Below are 20,909 nucleotides of genomic sequence, written 5' to 3'. Positions count from 1 at the left end.
AAGATACCTTTGATTATTGCATAAGATTCTTCATGATCTTCTTCATAAATTGTGATAAAATCGTCGAGATGTAGGTGAACTTTTGAAAGGATACCATTTTCTTCTTCAATCATATATGATGCAAATTTGTACCAACCAATTGAAGAGTTTATAAGTGCCGCTCAAACTTCATATCCACATAAGATAAAAACAATTCAGTTTTAAAATTATGTAAAGTTAAAAGAAGTTTATCACGTTCCTGCTTTGGTATTCTTTTTTTTAATGAAATATTGGAAATAAAGTTTACTAGAGATATAACTAAATTAAAAGATTAGTAAATATAAATATCAAACATGTACTATTATATGCAATAAAATACTTACTTTTTGTATCATCATCATCGTCTTGAATTTGTTCAGTTGCTTCAGTTGAATATTTATCTTCCGTAACATACCAATTTAAAAATAATTGTCCAAAATTTGAATTTGTAAATCCAGTACAAGATCTATTAAATCTTGGATCAATACCACCATCTGCTAAATGTCGAATTGCAAATAAAGTATTGTAACGCTTTAATAAATCTAAATCTATGTTTTTGCAATTAGTTTTTGGTACCATCCCCTTAAAAATACGATGGACCATTTCTTTTATACCAACTTGGGTATTAATAAGTATTCCAAAGGTTTTAGCATGCATCAAAAGATGCATATTAACGTGTATGTTTGGTAAATTAACAAAATTTACAAAAACCTATAAAAAGTAAAATATTGTTAATTATTTGAAATTATTCCACATTTCAATATCAAATTTGTAACTATATCTTTGGAAGGATTGAAAACTCTTCTTCAAGACATTGTTGCAATTCCTCATAGCTATCTGATGTAAATTTCTTGTTAAAAACCGCTTTCATAGTTTTTGCAACATGTATCCAACAAGATATAATAATTTTTGGAACTGAACTAACTCGAAATGCATCAATTCTTTGGTGAATCAGGCTGTTTCATTACGTTTCGATACTTGATTCTTTTAAAAACTGGTTTAACAAAAATGGCATAATCATAGCTAATCTAAGTAAATCCGACATCATAAAACTATTGTAGTGAGTAATCGGATTTGGTAAGCGAGACCATCTTTTTTGGGATTTCAAAATTTTTCCAAATTTTGATAAAATTATCTTCTCCTTCCGTGAAAATAATTCACAAGTTAATTTTAGTAGCCACCCAATCTTTCCTGCAGTCGCATGATAAACATCCTGCGGCGTCTGTAAATATCTTCCCTTTTTAATTTATCTAAAATACTAGGTAATGATCGTAAACCATATTCCGTACAAAGTTGATCTCTTCTTGACATTATAGTCTCATGAGAAATTTTTAAGATTTCTTCGTCTGTAATATGATGATAACGTAATGTTGTTACGATATCCCGATTGTGAGCACTCAATGATTCTTTAGTAGTTTTACAAGTACGACAACCCTTATTTGCATTATGTCTAAATTTATTTTTTAAAAAATTTTAATAGTTGTCATAAAATTATATTATTATATTATTAACTAAGCTTGAAAAAATACCTAAGACTTCCGTCATATCGTTACCTTTGAGGTAAATCTGCCGTAACAACGCCTAAACCAGCAATTATCCATGCATCTTGTCCTTGGACAGTCATCACCTTTCCTTTCTCTAATTCCTTCATTTCTGAAATGAATGGTATCATAAATTTGTCAAATTTTCCTCCAAATGGGATAAACCCAATAACAAAATAGTTCTTTATTAGCTTTCTTTGATGTGCTGGCATATTTCCAAATTGTACATAAACACCACCTAGAGAATGGTATACATTTCTAAATGTACCAAAATCATCATAATAAAGATCTAAAAACAGCTTATAGATTGGCATAGTATTTGATGTACTTCGGTGGATTTCTAATAGAAATGTAATCGGAATGGATGTAGGTATGAAAGCTTTACATTACGAACGTGCCAACGGTTATTACATTTATAAATTATTTCACTAATCCGCAATGAACCTATCAGGAATATTTTGATGTTGAAACATCATCAATATAGTTACTTTTTCTAAAATTTGAGAAGTCATTATAATTAAAAATGGTTCGTCTTGTAACCATACTTCACCGGTAATAGAACGACGTTGTCTTGGTAACCCTTTTAAATTTCTGGGTAAATCACTATATTCCAAAATTTTTTGAATTCGTAACTGATAATATCCATCATGATTTTTTAAAATTGATCTTAATCTTCCAAGTTTTTTTTGACCATTATCATCATGATAGTAAACAAAATCACCAGATCGGTACAATACTATTTATTAAAAATAAATAACTTTAATAAATATTATCAATGATAATAAATTATAATTGTATCAAAGTGTATTAATTTATAACCTTCTGATATTAATATTTCGTGTTGTCCAAAAAGTGTGGATTCCCCCCATAAATTTCCATGCCAAAATTCTGATTTTTCTTCAGAATTAATGCCGGGTCCAAAATACATATGCTTCATTAGCATCGGATTATTAAGAACACGCCATATAATTTCACTAATTGAGAGTTGATACGAAAGTTTTGATCCTCGTGAGGTTGATGGAGTTTTTTTTGGTGAAATTTTAATAGACTTTGTTATTATTGGTAGGAGAGGAAGACGTTTTCTCCATGATTGGAATCTTCGGATATTTTTTACCACATGGGTAGGTTCAAATTGAGAATTGTGAATGATATCGACAAGATCTTCATATGCTTTCGTAGAAACATTATGTTTCTGAAGCCAGCAAAATAATGCCGTAGTTGTATAATTATCAAAGTACAGTGCAAATTGACCATTGCAGAACGGTATCTTGTCTTCATCTAACGCTTCAACGATTTGATGTATTTCTTCCTCTTCGTTATTACCTTCCTCTTCATCGTAATTACGTTCCTCTTCATCGTTATTACGTTCCTCTTCCACTTGATTATTATTATCATCATTATTACCTTCATCCTCCTCCTCTTCGTCATTGTTTTCATTATTATCTTCCTCCTCTTCCTCCTCTTCATAATTGTATTCGTTATCACTTTCTTCTTCCTCTTCAGTATCAGATGAATTGACATTATCTTGCGAAAATATCATCTCATCATTGTAGTCTTGAGGATTAATTGATCCATATGCATTATCGTCATCATTAATGTCTTGAAAACTTAAATCATCTTTATGATCATACTGAAAGTCCATGTCATCGTTATCATTATCAGGTGAACGTACAGGCGAACGAATTGCCACTCTCTCGTCAGAATCTGTTGTCTCATTAGGTTTGCTGTAAGAAAACCGATTTCGAATTCGAATTGGCTCTATTGGCTTGTTGTGACTATATCGTCTTCTCATCTTTATAACAATTTAAAATAATTCAAATTTAATTAGAATTTTATAAATTTAATTAGAACTAAATTTATTAAATACTATTAGTGTGTCGGCAAAAAAAAAATGCAATTAAGTAATCAATTCGGTTAAATTACTGCCGATTTGGCTACACAAAATTTAGGGTCAATTAAACCGGCTGTATATGGTTAATGACAATTGGTATGACAAATAATATTATCGAAAATAGTCATTTATTGAATGAAAATAAAATAAAATATATAATAATATAAAACATAATAATAAAATAAAATAAAACATATAATAATATAAACATAATAATAATTAAATAAAATAAAACATATAATAAAATAAAACATATAATAATAAAATAAAATAAAACATAATATTAAAATAAAATAAAACATAATAATAAAATAAAATAAAATATATTAAAATAATAAAATAAAAAATAAAAAATCTATGACGTCGGTGAGAGCGCCCGCGCTCTCAGTGGTAGGGAGATCGAGAACGAGAGCGCCTGCGCTCTCGGTGGTAGTAGAGGGATCGGGAGCGAGAGCGCTTGCGCTCTCTATACTCGTATGTCCTACGATCCATCCTATTTCTCCGGGCGGCCTGGACTAATGCTTAAAACAAAGCAAGTATTAATATAAATGCAATGAATTAATGAAAAAATCAGTTAAATAATAAATACTTACGCTCCACTCTCCAAAACTCGTCAGAGAGTTCCTGGTGGAATCTCTCGTCATGCAAAGTTGGGGTACAAGTGAGATATCCTTCAGGATTTCTGTTTATTAATCTCTCTAAATTCTCGTACCTCGACTTTAGCGCATTCCATTTCTCTCTACATTGTTTTCTAGTTGGCCTGAATATGTGGTTGTTTCGTATATCACGAGCAATTCCACGCCATAATTGGTTTTGGTCATGTAACCTCGTTGTGGTGAATAAGGGCTGATAGGCCCGACGACGCTGAATTAAGGTCAAAGCAGCGTCATCGGGCCATTGAATGTATACTGGAAGATTTGCGTTTAAGTTTAATGCTGCCATTATTAAATATTATTAGTTTGATGGGGAAAATGTCAAGAAAAGGCTCTATATTTATAATAAATTTATTATGATTTCTTTGAGTTTATTTTTACGATCTTGTCTAAATTTTTTAGTTCTAATGCAATCATCCTTAATTAATTTATTTAACATTGAATACGCACATAATTTTTTTTGATTTCTTTGAGTTTATTTTTACGATCTTGTCTAAATTTTTTAGTTCTAATGCAATCATCCTTAATTAATTTATTTAACAATGAATACACACTAATTTTTTTTGATTTCTTTGAGTTTATTTTTACGATCTTGTCTAGTTCTAATGCAATCATCTTTAATTAATTTATTTAACATTGAATACGCACATATTTTTTTTTGATTTCTTTGAGTTTATTTTTACGATCTTGCCTAAATTTTTTAGTTCTAATGCAATCATCTTTAATTAATTTATTTAACATTGAATACACTCAATTTTTTGATTTATCAATTTATTTTAAAAATATAATTATAGTAATATTGCATTAATTAATATATATAAATAAAAATAAATAAACAAATTCTATTAATAAAAAATGAGTTAAAATGTTATCTTTATACTTTATAATTATAAAATATAATATTTTAAATCACGCATGTCCTTCCTTGATTATATTTCATATTACACTGCGATGATATATTACAATTATACTGAATTTTAAGCTAACCTTAATTTACACCGTAACGAACTTAATTCGATCTTAATTTACTCCGTTTTAGGAATATTATCGAACAATTAAACAAATGATTAGTTGCACATGACTTGTATTATTTGAATAGTTGATACTTTATATACCGATATTTGATTACACCAATATGTATTAAAACTCTTTCCTATCAGTAATTTCACAATTTCAATCAATATATCGGTATTTTTCAAATATCATTGTAAGTCTACTACTGTAGATCCCATCTATTTTTTATGTAATCAATCCAAGAGGCTTACACTAAATAGATATGGCTTAGTTAGATAGGATCATCACATGGTTCATTGGCTCAGTTATTTTTCCGTCAAGAGTACCAGGATCTTATAAATTTTTTTTTCTTGCATGTCATCGTATCACACATAAAAATGGAAATTCAAAACGTAATATTCCATTAATTTCTTCTCACTCCTTTTCTTCTACTGATCATTTTTCTTCTCACTCCTTTTCTTCTACCGATCATTTTTCTTCTCACCTTTCCATTATTTTTCTTCTCATTCCACGTATAGCCTGAAAAATATAATAAATTTGAAACCGTAAAATTGATTTGAGGTAATCTTCCATGTAAAAAAAAATTTCACTGAATGAAATTCGATATTGTAATAATTTATTTATATTAATTAAATTTAATTTTCGATCTTCTAGAAATCATAATTTTTAGTTTTCCCATCTCCTGATATTTTTAACTGATCCTGCATTCTACACGATACACAATGATATTAAGATCATGTATATTTTCCAATTAAATACTACAATCATAATTACAATAGCTAAAATCTCAAAATTATATCATGATAACCTCGCCCTTTTTTTTGTTCATTCAATATTTATCATCTACTTTTTTTGAGCAAGAAAGTTGCTCTACATTTTTTATTCATTCATATTTTCTCGATAAATATCACCTACTTTTAAACAAAAAGGTTGTTCCACTTTTTTTTTCGCTCATATTTTTTTTTATATTATGACGACTAAACGTAAATTACCTAATAAATCGTCTGATGATAATCAAGAAATGGAAGTTGAAGGAGGTATGTAAATATAACTCTTTTGTAAATTTATAGTAAGTTTTGCTTATATAGTTATATGTAAGAAGAATAATTAATAAATACCAAAAATATGTATAATAGGATCGAAAAGAAAACAAATTACGAAAAAAAGAAGAGATATTGACATTGAGAAAGCCAATCAGTTGATGAAAAAAAGTAAAAATAGTAATAAAGAAGCTGCCGAATCTGCTGATAAAGAAGTTATAGTAGTAAATGAAAAAAGAAGTAATGATGATGATGATGACGATGATGATGATGATGATGATGATGATAATGATGATGATGATGAGAGTAAGACGGAAGATGATAAAAAACCCGAAGTATTTCAATCGAAAGTCAAATTTAGAAATAGTTCTTGGCTCGTCGACCATCCGGAAATTTTAAGATTAGCCTTAGAAATGAACAATACGGATGTTGCTATCTCATCATCCAGTAAAATTACGGACGTAAGTATTAAATTAACATGATTTTATTATGTCTAAATCTTTTAAATAATGTATTTTTAATATTTTAGGATAAAATTCGTCTATGAGACGAAAGTGTCAAGTGTCTTTTTTTACGTGCAAGAAGTCCACGTGGTGAAGTTTTTGATGAGTTGATAACAAAAATTTTCAAAATAAAAATACATTCGAACGAAGCTAAAAGCTACCTGAAAAAACCCAAAAAACCCGAAAATTTTTTATCGATTTCAGAAATAAGTTTAACCAAATTATTTTAACTTCTGTAAAAGAATTTAAAGAAATAAGAAAAAACAGGTATTTATTTAATTGTTTCGTAGCTAACCAAATAGTGCTGTTTGTATTAATTATTAATTTAATTATAGAGCATCTACTGGAAGTTTATCTCAAAAGGAACTTATAGATTACGTTGATGAAGAATTTGTCCAAAAGATTTTAAGCTGACAGCTTGTAGCTGTTAATATTTCAGAATTAACAAGAAATGGAGGATTCAATACCGTTGGTTGATTTCGTAAGAGAAACCTTTAAGGTTTCGTGGAACGGAAAAAATTTGTCCGCCGTTAAAGAATTAGATAATATGACTAAAAAATTAACGATCCCTTCTAGGAGCGGAAATAAGATCGTTGATTCTTTATCGGTAAGTTATTTTATTTATACTGTACTGATACTTCATATCCTTTAATCATAGTTATTAATAATAATATTAAATTATACATAGTAATAAATCTTAGCAAACGCTCTAATTTTTTTATAAAATTATGCATTTTATAACGATATTACATTGAATAAATTTAGTAAATTTTACAAGCAAATGATAATATGAAACATCATTATTCTAAACATTATACCATAATGTCGAGTGATAATAATATAAAATAAAATGGATGTATAAAACTATAAAATGTTTGCCTAAGATATAACATTTTGAAGTTTAAAAAGTAATTGTTGTTTTGTTAAAAATGGAATGGTTATTATATGACGTTTCTTCTTTAGTATATACGGCCTAAATATCTCTATATATTTGACGTTCTTATACAGATCAAAAAGAATACATTTGCGTAACATTTGCGTAAAGTAAGAACTTTAAAGTTTAAGCCAATTCTGACTGGTAATTTACAAAATAACAAACACATTTCTTAAAAAAAAATTCTGAATCAGAATACTTTTCCGGTTTCCATCTTCGATTCTGCAAAAAATTGAAAAGTTCAGGTGATAATTTAAGAAATATCCACCTATAAAGAGACTAAACAATTATCAGGTTGATCAAGTTCGTGTAATACCAAATTTAATAAATTGTCTGATTAAATGATCACGTATATTAAATGATCGCGTATATTATAAGCGCTATAAGGCCTATTAATTCCTAAAAAGTCAATTTAACCACTATTTTATTTAACCGCTATTTATTTGTACTTTTTTTTTTTTGAAAAAAAAACTTTCTTTCTGAAAGTAGAGTCTTCCTCCTATACCGTTTGCCGTCGTGCATAGTGTGTTATAGGAAAAGGCGGACTTGAATTATATAGGTGTAAGCTTATGTTATATAGGCGTAAAGCTTATATAATTAACGCAACGAAAATCCTTTAATCAAAGGTTAAAATAGGGCATGATGGGATATTCTCATATATCATGAGCTCTGTCTGTTCGAAGTGTCGTTTTATATATAATTAAGTAGGCTTAAGTCGTAAGTAACTTTTTTATAACATTGATTATTGGAGAATTAAGTGGCAAAAATAATTTTTAGTTTGTAAGACTTTTAACTCCATACCAACTTGTGTGTGTTTGGCGTGTAATTAATTCCCTAACCCTTAGACCCACTCGTGGGTTAAGTAGGTTGCTTTGCACTTCTTGCAGCCTACCTTATAATGGGTTTTAGGTCCACGTTTGCCCATTTAAAATTTATTAAACAGGATGTCATTCGTCCAAACACATTGCAACGTTTGTTGATGAAGCTATAGTTGTCTAATAAAAGTTCGCTTTGCCAGGCAATTTATGGTGGATTCAATGGATCAAATTACAAACAACAATAATGCAGTCATATGAGAATTCCAGGCCAAAGAATAAGGGTGAATTGTCAAAGTTGAGAATATATTTGTATTTTTTTTTTAAAGCCGTCATTCTCATGAACTTTTTCATTGTATCCCTAAATTCAATGATTTTGGTAATGATGAAACTGCAGTTGTTTATAGGGGTTTCCCGCCAAACTTCTGAGGTGAATTTATGTCTGGTGTTTTCGAATATACTTATCCTTTTTGCAATAGAGTCGTAGCGAGTCTTCTTAAAGCGTACCTGTGACACCCCATCCAACTTGGGCAGTGTCGCTGAATCTAAAGCAAGGTACCCGGTTAATCCTCAACTTTGGGTTGATGAGTTATGATTCTGGAGTATTAAGGCATAATGTTTTGACTTACATCACCAATTTAACTCATAATTCTAATTTATTGAATTAGTTTATTATAGATTTATTGATATTTTTTTTTATCTGTTATATAATATTTAAACTAATGTATACTTTATCTGTAATTAAAATTGTTATTGTAATAAATAACTGGTAACTTAAATCTATTGAAATTAACTTTTAAATTAGATTACAAATTATTAAAATATTATAAAACGATATTTGATTGATTTGATATTTTTATAGATAATATCATTTTGATATTATTTTGATACTGAATTAATATTAAAATAATATTATATTGATATTGCATTTATTAAAAAAAATCATTATTGTTATAACAATATCAAAATGATATCGTTTCGTTATTTGTCAATATCGATTAGATAATTATAAAGTGATATCTTTACGATATCATATTGATATTGAATTAATGTTAGAACGATATCATATTAATATCGTATTTACTTTCTATTTTTCATTATTGTTATAACAATATCGAAATATCGATATGATATCGATTTGATGTTTCGTCAATATCGTTATGATGTCGATTAGATAATTATAAAGTGATATCTTTACGATATCATATTGATATTGAATTAATGTTGGAACGATATCATATTAATATCGTATTTACTTTCTATTTTTCATTATTGTTATAACAATATCGAAATATCGATATGATATCGATTTGATGTTTCGTCAATATCGTTATGATGTCAATTAGATAATTATAAAGTGATATCTTTACGATATCATATTGATATTGAATTAATGTTGGAACGATATCATATTAATATCGTATTTACTTCCCATTTTTCAAAAAATTCATTGTTGTTATAACAATATCGAAATGATATCGATCTGATATTTTTTCAAACAAATATCTTTACAATATCATTTCGATATATTGAATTAATATTGAAATGATATCATTGCGATATCATAATGATATCATTTGCAAATCGATATCGCCACGATATTTATTTAACATCATTATTATATCAATTCGGTATTGTTTAAAAATTCAAGGTTTCTGTAAAGTAATATTAGTAAGTATTAAACTACTTGTCATTCTAAAAGGATTCTACATATATACTGTTAGATGGATTTTGGAACTATGAAAGTAAATGATTATTTTCTTAGAGGAAAATTCCTTTTCTAGTACTTCTAACAGATTAAATTAGATTAAATTAGATTTTACTTAAATTCAATCTGATTTGAAATTAATTAAATTTAATTTAATTTGATCTGATCTAAATTAGATTAGTTTTAAATTTAATCTGAATCTGATCAGACTTAATCTGATAGTAAGTATACTACATATTACATATATTCTTTATCAAAGTTCTTAACATTCTGTTAATTGGCCAATGATTGTAATAATATTTGAATTTTAGAATAGTAAGTTTGTCACTATTAAAAGCCTTTTTATTTTTTATTTATATTTTTATTTTTAAAAGACTTCTCCTCCTGTTTCTGTTTATTCAAATTTTTGTGTAAAATATTAGAATTTTTGTTTTGATTTTTCTTTTGATCCTTTTTTAGTGGTTTATTTCTAGGCTTATTTAAGGTAGGTAAAAAATATTGAGACTAAACATCTTTAAATTTGTTAAAACTAAATTATATATATCAGTCAAATAATGCCAAATCGGAAACCAATAATTCCATTTAATTAGTCTATTTTTTTTCAATTTTCATTAATTGGTAAACTTAATTGCTACCAAAAAAATGGCATAAAAGAAGAATACTTAGGTTTTAATCAGGATATTCAATAGAGTTTAATTAGGTATTAATAGTTACCAATAGGATATTTACTATTTAACATATCAGTATACCAATTGATAACTTTTGATAAATGGGCATTTTGCAGTAGAAAGAAACGAAATTACTAAAAAAAATAAAAAATGAGTTAATATAAAGTCTGAACAAATTATAGCATTTAGAATATTTTTGGCATATAAAAGAAAATTTGAATTTTTTCAGTAATTTCGTCCTTTTTTACTGCAAAGCACCCAAATTTATAACAATAAGAATTAAGAAATCCTTTAATTGCATATATTTTATTTGATATTTACAATAATTTCATTTAATAGTTTAAATTTATTAATTATTGAAAATACAAAATCAGAAATACTACTAATACTATCCTATTTTTCTTATACTTTTAAAACTTTATCTAGAATCTAGTATTCAGGTTGGAGTTAATTCCCTATAAAAAAAATAAAGAAAGTTTTTTTAAAAAAAAAGTTTTGAAAGTTAAAACTTACCTATGGGATTTCAGTATATTCATTAAAGCTGATTCTTTATAATAAAATAAATAGAATAATAAAAAAATGTTTATTACCATTTTTTTAATAGTCTTAAAAAAAAATTTTTGAAACTAATCTATAGGATTCAGTATCTAACTTGGAGCTGATTCCCTATAATAGAATAATAAAAAAAAACATTTTTTATTAACATTTTTTTATAAGTTTTAGAAAAAATTTCTGAAACTTATTACCTATGAGATTCAGTATTTAATTTGAAGCTAATTCTCTATAATAAAATAATAAAAAAAAATGTTTTTTTATTAATATTTTTTAAATTTTTTTTTAAAACTTACCTATGGAATTCAGTATCTAACTTTGGAACTGATTTCCTATAATAAAATATTAGAAAAAAAAATGTTAAAAACATTTTTTTAATAATTTTGAAAAATTACTTTTCAAAATTTACCTATGGGTAGGAATGGTAAAGTCCTAGGTCCTGAACCTAAAGATCTGGTTTTAGGACCTGATCTGTAGATTTTTAAGTTCAAATTTTGGACCAGAAGCGGACCAAGTCTTAAAAAGACTTAGCTAATAAAGTATCAATATATATTAGATAGAAATTAAACATTAAATATCTGATATGTAAGTTATAACTTATAAGAGATCTATATAAAATTATATTATGTTTAAATTATATATGTATAGTTTGCTGTAAATTTAATTTTAAATTATAAAAAATGCTCTGCAATATTGCAATACAATTTTTATATTATTAAAATCATATAAAAAATGAGTTGCGATATTGTGATTTACATTTTTATATTAAAATTATATAAAAAAGTGAATCGCGATACCGCAACTCACTTTTTTTATATAAAATCAATATAAAAAAGTGAATCTCAATATCACAAATCACTTTTTTTATATTTAATTATCACTAAATTCATAAAATCTATAAATAACTTAGTTAGACCAGGTTCGGGACTGGTCCAACAGGACCTGAAATTTGTTGTAATCAATTTTCTATAATAAAATATTAGGAAAAAAATGTTAAAAACATTTTTTTTAATAGTTTTAAAAAATTACTTTTCAAAACTTACCTATAGAATTTGTTATAACTGATTCCCTATAATAGAATATTAGGAAAAGAAATATTAAAAATATTTTTTTAATAGTTTTAAAATTTTTTTTTTCAAAACTTACTTATAGGATTTGTTATAACCGATTTTCTATAATAGAATATTAGGAAAAAAATGTTAAAAATATTTTTTTAATAGTTTTAAAAAATTTAAAAAATTACTTTTTGAAACTTACCTATAGGATTTGTTATAACTAATTCCCTATAATAAAATATTAAGAAAAAATGTGTTAAAATAATTTTTAATAGTTTTAAAAAATTACTTTTCAAAATTTACCTATGAGATTCGTTGTAACTAATTCTCTATAATAGAATATTAGAAAAAATGTTAAACCCGTTTTTTTAATAGTTTAAAAAATTACTTTTTAAAACTTACTTATAAGGTTCATTGTAACTGATTTCTTATAATAGCCTGAGAATATTAGAAAAAAATGTTAAAAACATTTTTTTAATTGTTTTAAAAAATTACTTTTTAAAACTTACCTATGGGATTCATTGGAACTGATTTCCTATAATAGAATAATAAAAAAAAATTACTTTTTGAAATTTACCTATGGAATACATTGTAACTGATTCCTTACTATAATAGAATATTAAAAAAAAAAAATATTAAAACATTTTTTTAATAATTTTTAAAAATTACTTCTTGAAACTTATCTATAGGATTCAATATTTAACTTCAGAACTGATTTTCTACAATACAGTTGACCCCCTTTATAGGCACCTTCCATATAAGAATTCCCCTCCTTAAGGCACACATTTTTTAGTCCAGATTTTTTTATATATAAAATACCCCTTTTATAATCACTTTATTAGTTATAAGTACAATTATACCAAACGTCAGTTCCATATTATAGTAAATATATGTAAAATTCCCCCTGCATAAGCACACAAATCATGTGATTTATAAAATAACTGTGCGTTTTATTTTATTATTTTGTTGTTTTACCATGAGGAAAAATTTAAGTTTTTTATTTTTCAAAAATTCGATGGTTTTAAGTACTTTACAGAAACCTTGAATTTTTAAACAATACCGAATTGATATAATAATGATGTTAAATAAATATCGTGGCGATATCGATTTGCAAATGATATCATTATGATATCGCAATGATATCATTTCAATATTAATTCAATATATCGAAATAATATCGTAAAGATATTTGTTTGAAAAAATATCAGATCGATATCATTTCGATATTGTTATAACAACAATGAATTTTTTGAAAAATGGGAAGTAAATACGATATTAATATGATATCGTTCCAACATTAATTCAATATCAATATGATATCGTAAAGATATCACTTTATAATTATCTAATTGACATCATAACGATATTGACGAAACATCAAATCGATATCATATTGATATTTCGATATTGTTATAACAATAATGAAAAATAGAAAGTAAATACGATATTAATATGATATCGTTTCAACATTAATTCAATATCAATATGATATCGTAAAGATATCACTTTATAATTATCTAATCGACATCATAACGATATTGACGAAACATCAAATCGATATCATATCGATATTTCGATATTGTTATAACAATAATGAAAAATAGAAAGTAAATACGATATTAATATGATATCGTTCTAACATTAATTCAATATCAATATGATATCGTAAAGATATCACTTTATAATTATCTAATCGATATTGACAAATAACGAAACGATATCATTTTGATATTGTTATAACAATAATGATTTTTTTTAATAAATGCAATATCAATATAATATTATTTTAATATTAATTCAGTATCAAAATAATATCAAAATGATATTATCTATAAAAATATCAAATCAATCAAATATCGTTTTATAATATTTTAATAATTTGTAATCTAATTTAAAAGTTAATTTCAATAGATTTAAGTTACCGGTTATTTATTACAATAACAATTTTAATTACAGATAAAGTATACATTAGTTTAAATATTATATAACAGATAAAAAAAAATATCAATAAATCTATAATAAACTAATTCAATAAATTAGAATTATGAGTTAAATTGGTGATGTAAGTCAAAACATTATGCCTTAATACTCCAGAATCATAACTCATCAACCCAAAGTTGAGGATTAACCGGGTACCTTGCTTTAGATTCAGCGACACTGCCCAAGTTGGATGGGGTGTCACAGGTACGCTTTAAGAAGACTCGCTACGACTCTATTGCAAAAAGGATAAGTATATTCGAAAACACCAGACATAAATTCACCTCAGAAGTTTGGCGGGAAACCCCTATAAACAACTGCAGTTTCATCATTACCAAAATCATTGAATTTAGAAATACAATGAAAAAGTTCATGAGAATGACGGCTTTAAAAAAAAAATACAAATATATTCTCAACTTTGACAATTCACCCTTATTCTTTGGCCTGGAATTCTCATATGACTGCATTATTGTTGTTTGTAATTTGATCCATTGAATCCACCATAAATTGCCTGGCAAAGCGAACTTTTATTAGACAACTATAGCTTCATCAACAAACGTTGCAATGTGTTTGGACGAATGACATCCTGTTTAATAAATTTTAAATGGGCAAACGTGGACCTAAAACCCATTATAAGGTAGGCTGCAAGAAGTGCAAAGCAACCTACCTAACCCACGAGTGGGTCAAGGGTTAGGGAATTAATTACACGCCAAACGCACACAAGTTGGTATGGAGTTAAAAAGTCTTACAAACTAAAAATTATTTTTGCCACTTAATTCTCCAATAATCAATGTTATAAAAAAGTTACTTACGACTTAAGCCTACTTAATTATATATAAAACGACACTTCGAACAGACAGAGCTCATGATATATGAGAATATCCCATCATGCCTATTTTAAGCTTTGATTAAAGGATTTTCGTTGCGTTAATTATATAAGCTTTACGCCTATATAACATAAGCTTACACCTATATAATTCAAGTCCGCCTTTTCCTATAACACACTATGCACGACGGCAAACGGTATAGGAGGAAGACTCACTTTCAGAAAGAAAGTTTTTTTTTTTCAAAAAAAAAAACGTACAAATAAATAGCGGTTAAATAAAATAGTGGTTAAATTGACTTTTTAGGAATTAATAGGCCTTATAGCCTTATAATATACGCGATCATTTAATATACGCGATCATTTAATCAGACAATTTATTAAATTTGGTATTACACGAACTTGATCAACCTGATAATTGTTTAGTCTCTTTATAGGTGAATATTTCTTAAATTATCACCTGAACTTTTCAATTTTTTGCAGAATCGAAGATGGAAACCGGAAAAGTATTCTGATTCAGAATTTTTTTTAAGAAATGTGTTTGTTATTTTGTAAATTACCAGTCAGAATTGGCTTAAACTTTAAAGTTCTTACTTTACGCAAATGTTACGCAAATGTATTCTTTTTGATCTGTATAAGAACGTCAAATATATAGAGATATTTAGGCCGTATATCTAAAGAAGAAACGTCATATAATAACCATTCCATTTTTAACAAAACACAATTACTTTTTAAACTTGAAAATGTTATATCTTAAGAACGGAAACATTTTATAGTTTTATACATCCATTTTATTTTATATTATTATCACTTAACATTATGGTATAATGTTTAGAATAATGATGTTTCATATTATCATTTGCTTGTAAAATTTACTAAATTTATTCAATGTAATATCGTTATAAAATGCATAATTTTATAAAAAAATTAGAGCGTTTGCTAAGATTTATAACTATGTATAATTTAATATTATTATTAATAACTATGATTAAAGGATATGAAGTATCAGTACAGTATAAATAAAATAACTTACTGATAAAGAATCAACGATCTTATTTCCGCTCCTAAGAATCGTTAATTTTTTGGTCATATTATCTAATTCTTTAACGGCGGACAAATTTTTTCTGTTCCACGAAATCTTAAAGGTTTCTCTTACGAAATCAACCAGAATATTTGAATCTCCATTTCTTGTTAATTCTGAAATATTAACAGCTACAAGCTGTCGGCTTAAAATCTTTTGGACAAATTCTTCATCAACGTAATCTATAAGTTCCTTTTGAGATAAACTTCCAGTAGATGCTCTATAATTAAATTAATAATTAATACAAACAGCACTATTTGGTTAGCTACGAAACAATTAAATAAATACCTGTTTTTTCTTATTTCTTTAAATTCTTCTAGAAGTTAAAATAATTTGGTTAAACTTATTTCTGAAATCGATAAAAAATTTTCGGGTTTTTTCGAGGTAGCTTTTAGCTTCGTTCGAATGTATTTTTATTTTGAAAATTTTTGTTATCAACTCATCAAAAACTTCACCACGCGGACTTCTTGCACGTAAAAAAAGACACTTGACACTTTCGTCCCATAGACGAATTTTATCCTAAAATATTAAAAATACATTATTTAAAAGATTTAGACATAATAAAATCATGTTAATTTAATACTTACGTCCGTAATTTTACTGGATGATGAGATAGCAACATCCGTATTGTTCATTTCAGTGCCAATCTTAAAATTTCCGGATGGTCGACGAGCCAAGCAACTATTTCTAAATTTGACTTTGATTGAAATACTTCGGGTTTTTTATGATCTTCCGTCTTACTCTCATCATCATCATCATTATCATCATCATCATCATCATCATCATCGTCATCATCATCATCATTACTTCTTTTTTCATTTACTACTATAACTTCTTTATCAGCAGATTCGGCAGCTTCTTTATTACTATTTTTACTTTTTTTCATCAACTGATTGGCTTTCTCAATGTCAATATCTCTTCTTTTTTCGTAATTTGTTTTCTTTTCGATCCTATTATACATATTTTTGGTATTTATTAATTATTCTTCTTACATATAACTATATAAGCAAAACTTACTATAAATTTACAAAAGAGTTATATCTACATACCTCCTTCAACTTCCATTTCTTGATTATCATCAGACGATTTATTAGGTAATTTACGTTTAGTCGTCATAATATAAAAAAAAAATATGAGCGAAAAAAAAAGTGGAACAACCTTTTTGTTTAAAAGTAGGTGATATTTATCGAGAAAATATGAATGAATAAAAAATGTAGAGCAACTTTCTTGCTCAAAAAAGTAGATGATAAATATTGAATGAACAAAAAAAAGGGCGAGGTTATCGTGATATAATTTTGAGATTTTAGCTATTGTAATTATGATTGTAGTATTTAATTGGAAAATATACGTGATCTTAATATCATTGTGTATCGTGTAGAATGCAGGATCAGTTAAAAATATCGGGAGATGGGAAAACTAAAAATTATGATTTCTAGAAGATCGAAAATTAAATTTAATTAATATAAATAAATTATTACAATATCGAATTTCATTCAGTGAAATTTTTTTTTACATGGAAGATTACCTCAAATCAATTTTACGGTTTCAAATTTATTATATTTTTCAGGCTATACGTGGAATGAGAAGAAAAATAATGGAAAGGTGAGAAGAAAAATGATCGGTAGAAGAAGAAAAGGTGAGAAGAAAAATGATCAGTAGAAGAAAAGGAGTGAGAAGAAATTAATGGAATATTACGTTTTGAATTTCCATTTTTATGTGTGATACGATGACATGCAAGAAAAAAAATTTATAAGATCCTGGTACTTCGACGGAAAAATAACTGAGCCAATGAACCATGTGATGATCCTATCTAACTAAGCCATATCTATTTAGTGTAAGCCTCTTGGATTGATTACATAAAAAATAGATGGGATCTACAGTAGTAGACTTACAATGATATTTGAAAAATACCGATATATTGATTGAAATTGTGAAATTACTGATAGGAAAGAGTTTTAATACATATTGGTGTAATCAAATATCGGTATATAAAGTATCAACTATTCAAATAATACAAGTCGTATGCAACTAATCATTTGTTTAATTGTTCGATAATATTCCTAAAACGGAGTAAATTAAGATCGAATTAAGTTCGTTACGGTGTAAATTAAGGTTAGCTTAAAATTCAGTATAATTGTAATATATCATCGCAGTGTAATATGAAATATAATCGAAGGACATGCGTGATTTAAAATATTATATTTTATAATTATAAAGTATAAAGATAACATTTTAACTCATTTTTTATTAATAGAATTTGTTTATTTATTTTTATTTATATATATTAATTAATGCAATATTACTATAATTATATTTTTAAAATAAATTGATAAATCAAAAAATTGAGTGTATTCAATGTTAAATAAATTAATTAAAGATGATTGCATTAGAACTAAAAAATTTAGGCAAGATCGTAAAAATAAACTCAAAGAAATCAAAAAAAAATATGTGTGTATTCAATGTTAAATAAATTAATTAAAGATGATTGCATTAGAACTGAAACAGATCGTAAAAATATTTGAAAAAGAAATCAAAAAAAAATTATGTGTGTATTCATTGTTAAATAAATTAATTAAGGATGATTGCATTAGAACTAAAAAATTTAGACAAGATCGTAAAAATAAACTCAAAGAAATCAAAAAAAAATTATGTGTGTATTCAATGTTAAATAAATTAATTAAGGATGATTGCATTAGAACTAAAAAATTTAGACAAGATCGTAAAAATAAACTCAAAGAAATCATAATAAATTTATTATAAATATAGAGCCTTTTCTTGACATTTTTCCCCGTCAAACTAATAATATTTAATAATGGCAGCATTAAACTTAAACGCAAATCTTCCAGTATACATTCAATGGCCCGATGACGCTGCTTTGACCTTAATTCAGCGTCGTCGGGCCTATCGCCCTTATTCGCCACAATGAGGTTACATGACCAAAACCAATTATGGCGTGGAATTGCTCGTGATATACGAAACAACCACATATTCAGGCCAACTAGAAAACAATGTAGAGAGAAATGGAATGCGCTAAAGTCGGGGTACGAGAATTTAGAGAGATTAATAAACAGAAATCCTGAAAAATATCCCACTCGTACTCCGACTTTGCATGACGAGAGATTCCACCAGGAACTCTCTGACGAGTTTTGGAGAGTGGAGCGTAAGTATTTATTATTTAACTGATTTTTTCATTAATTCATTGCATTTATATTAATACTTGCTTTGTTTTAAGCATTAGTCCGGGCCGCCCGGAGAAATAGGATGGATCGTAGGACATACGAGTATAGAGAGCGCAGGCGGCTCGCTCCGCTCCCTGCTACCACTGAGAGCGCAGGCGGCTGGTTCGTTCGATCTCCTCACCACCGAGAGTGCAGGCGCTCTCGTTCTCGATCTCCCTACCACTGAGAGCGCGGGCTCTCACCGAGGCGTCATTGATTTTTTATTTTTTATTTTATTATTTTAATATATTTTATTTTATTTTATTATTATGTTTTATTTTATTTTAATATTATGTTTTATTTTATTTTATTATTATATGTTTTATTTTATTTAATTATTATTATGTTTATATTATTATATGTTTTATTTTATTTTATTATTATGTTTTATATTATTATATATTTTATTTTATTTTCATTCAATAAATGACTATTTTCGATAATATACCAATTGTCATTAACTATATACAGCCGGTTTAATTGACCCTAAATTTTGTGTAGCCAAATCGGCAGTAATTTAACCGAATTGATTACTTAATTGCATTTTTTTTTTTTGCCGACACACTAATAGTATTTAATAAATTTAGTTCTAATTGAATTTATAAAATTCTAATTAAATTTGAATTATTTTAAATTGTTATAAAGATGAGAAGACGATATAGTCGCAACAAGCCAATAGAGCCAATTTGAATTCGAAATCGGTTTTCTTACAGCAAACCTAATGAGACAACAGATTCTGACGAGAGAGTGGCAATTCGTTCGCCTGTACGTTCACCTGATAACGATAACGATGACATGGACTTTCAGTATGATCGTAAAGATGATTTAAGTTTTCAAGACATTAATGATGACGATAATGCATATGGATCAATTAATCCTCAGACTACAATGATGAGATGATATTTTCGCAAGATAATGTCAATTCAATCGATCTGAAGAGGAAGAAGAAAGTGATAACGAATACAATTATGAAGAGGAGGAAGAGGAGGAAGATAATAATGAAAACAATGACGAAGAGGAGGAGGATGAAGGTAATAATGATGATAATAATAATCAAGTGGAAGAGGAATGTAATAACGATGAAGAGGAACGTAATTACGATGAAGAGGAACGTAATAACGAAGAGGAAGAAATACATCAAATCGTTGAAGCGTTAGATGAAGACAAGATACCGTTCTGCAATGGTCAATTTGCACCGTACTTTGATAATTATACAACTACGGCATTATTTTGCTGGCTTCATTTCGAAACATAATGTTTCTACGAAAGCATATGAAGATCTTGTCGATATCATTCACAATTCTCAATTTGAACCTACCCATGTGGTAAAAAATATCCGAAGATTCCAATCATGGAGAAAACGTCTTCCTCTCCTACCAATAATAACAAAGTCTATTAAAATTTCACCAAAAAAAACT

At 26.9% G+C, this 20,909-nt stretch overlaps 6 protein-coding genes across 6 annotated transcripts; 2 read left to right on the top strand and 4 right to left on the bottom strand.

Moving 5' to 3' along the window:
* Positions 1–1,188: 1,188 nt before the first annotated feature.
* On the bottom strand, positions 1,189–1,669 carry OCT59_017297 (uncharacterized protein; the record flags this gene model as incomplete). The annotated part of the gene is made up of 2 exons (XM_066137400.1): positions 1,189–1,468; positions 1,572–1,669. 2 exons carry the CDS (start codon positions 1,667–1,669, stop codon positions 1,189–1,191), a joined length of 378 nt encoding a protein of 125 aa, XP_066003989.1.
* Positions 1,670–1,987: 318 nt separating this feature from the next.
* On the bottom strand, positions 1,988–3,351 carry OCT59_017296 (uncharacterized protein; the record flags this gene model as incomplete). Its single annotated transcript, XM_066137399.1, has 2 exons — positions 1,988–2,295; positions 2,379–3,351. The coding sequence occupies 2 exons, from the start codon at positions 3,349–3,351 to the stop codon at positions 1,988–1,990; spliced, it is 1,281 nt and encodes a 426-aa protein (XP_066003988.1).
* A 669-nt stretch (positions 3,352–4,020) lies between these two features.
* OCT59_017295 (uncharacterized protein) lies at positions 4,021–4,392 on the bottom strand (the record flags this gene model as incomplete). Its single annotated transcript, XM_066137398.1, has 1 exon — positions 4,021–4,392. The coding sequence occupies one exon, from the start codon at positions 4,390–4,392 to the stop codon at positions 4,021–4,023; it is 372 nt and encodes a 123-aa protein (XP_066003987.1).
* A 1,695-nt stretch (positions 4,393–6,087) lies between these two features.
* OCT59_017294 (uncharacterized protein) lies at positions 6,088–7,074 on the top strand (the record flags this gene model as incomplete). Its single annotated transcript, XM_066137397.1, has 4 exons — positions 6,088–6,154; positions 6,254–6,618; positions 6,872–6,927; positions 6,996–7,074. The coding sequence occupies 4 exons, from the start codon at positions 6,088–6,090 to the stop codon at positions 7,072–7,074; spliced, it is 567 nt and encodes a 188-aa protein (XP_066003986.1).
* Positions 7,075–16,138: 9,064 nt separating this feature from the next.
* On the bottom strand, positions 16,139–17,389 carry OCT59_017293 (uncharacterized protein; the record flags this gene model as incomplete). Its single annotated transcript, XM_066137396.1, has 7 exons — positions 16,139–16,144; positions 16,226–16,493; positions 16,562–16,589; positions 16,729–16,792; positions 16,861–16,920; positions 16,986–17,223; positions 17,319–17,389. 7 exons carry the CDS (start codon positions 17,387–17,389, stop codon positions 16,139–16,141), a joined length of 735 nt encoding a protein of 244 aa, XP_066003985.1.
* A 1,806-nt stretch (positions 17,390–19,195) lies between these two features.
* On the top strand, positions 19,196–20,746 carry OCT59_017292 (uncharacterized protein; the record flags this gene model as incomplete). The annotated part of the gene is made up of 4 exons (XM_066137395.1): positions 19,196–19,433; positions 19,506–19,614; positions 20,205–20,305; positions 20,430–20,746. The coding sequence occupies 4 exons, from the start codon at positions 19,196–19,198 to the stop codon at positions 20,744–20,746; spliced, it is 765 nt and encodes a 254-aa protein (XP_066003984.1).
* Between the last annotated feature and the right edge of the window lie 163 nt (positions 20,747–20,909).

The sequence above is a fragment of the Rhizophagus irregularis genome, chromosome 26 (assembly GCF_026210795.1).
Source record: "Rhizophagus irregularis chromosome 26, complete sequence".
Taxonomy (NCBI): Eukaryota; Fungi; Glomeromycota; class Glomeromycetes; order Glomerales; family Glomeraceae; genus Rhizophagus; species Rhizophagus irregularis.
Note: the sequence above shows the minus strand (reverse complement) of the source record. Positions and strands in the feature narration are given on the sequence as shown.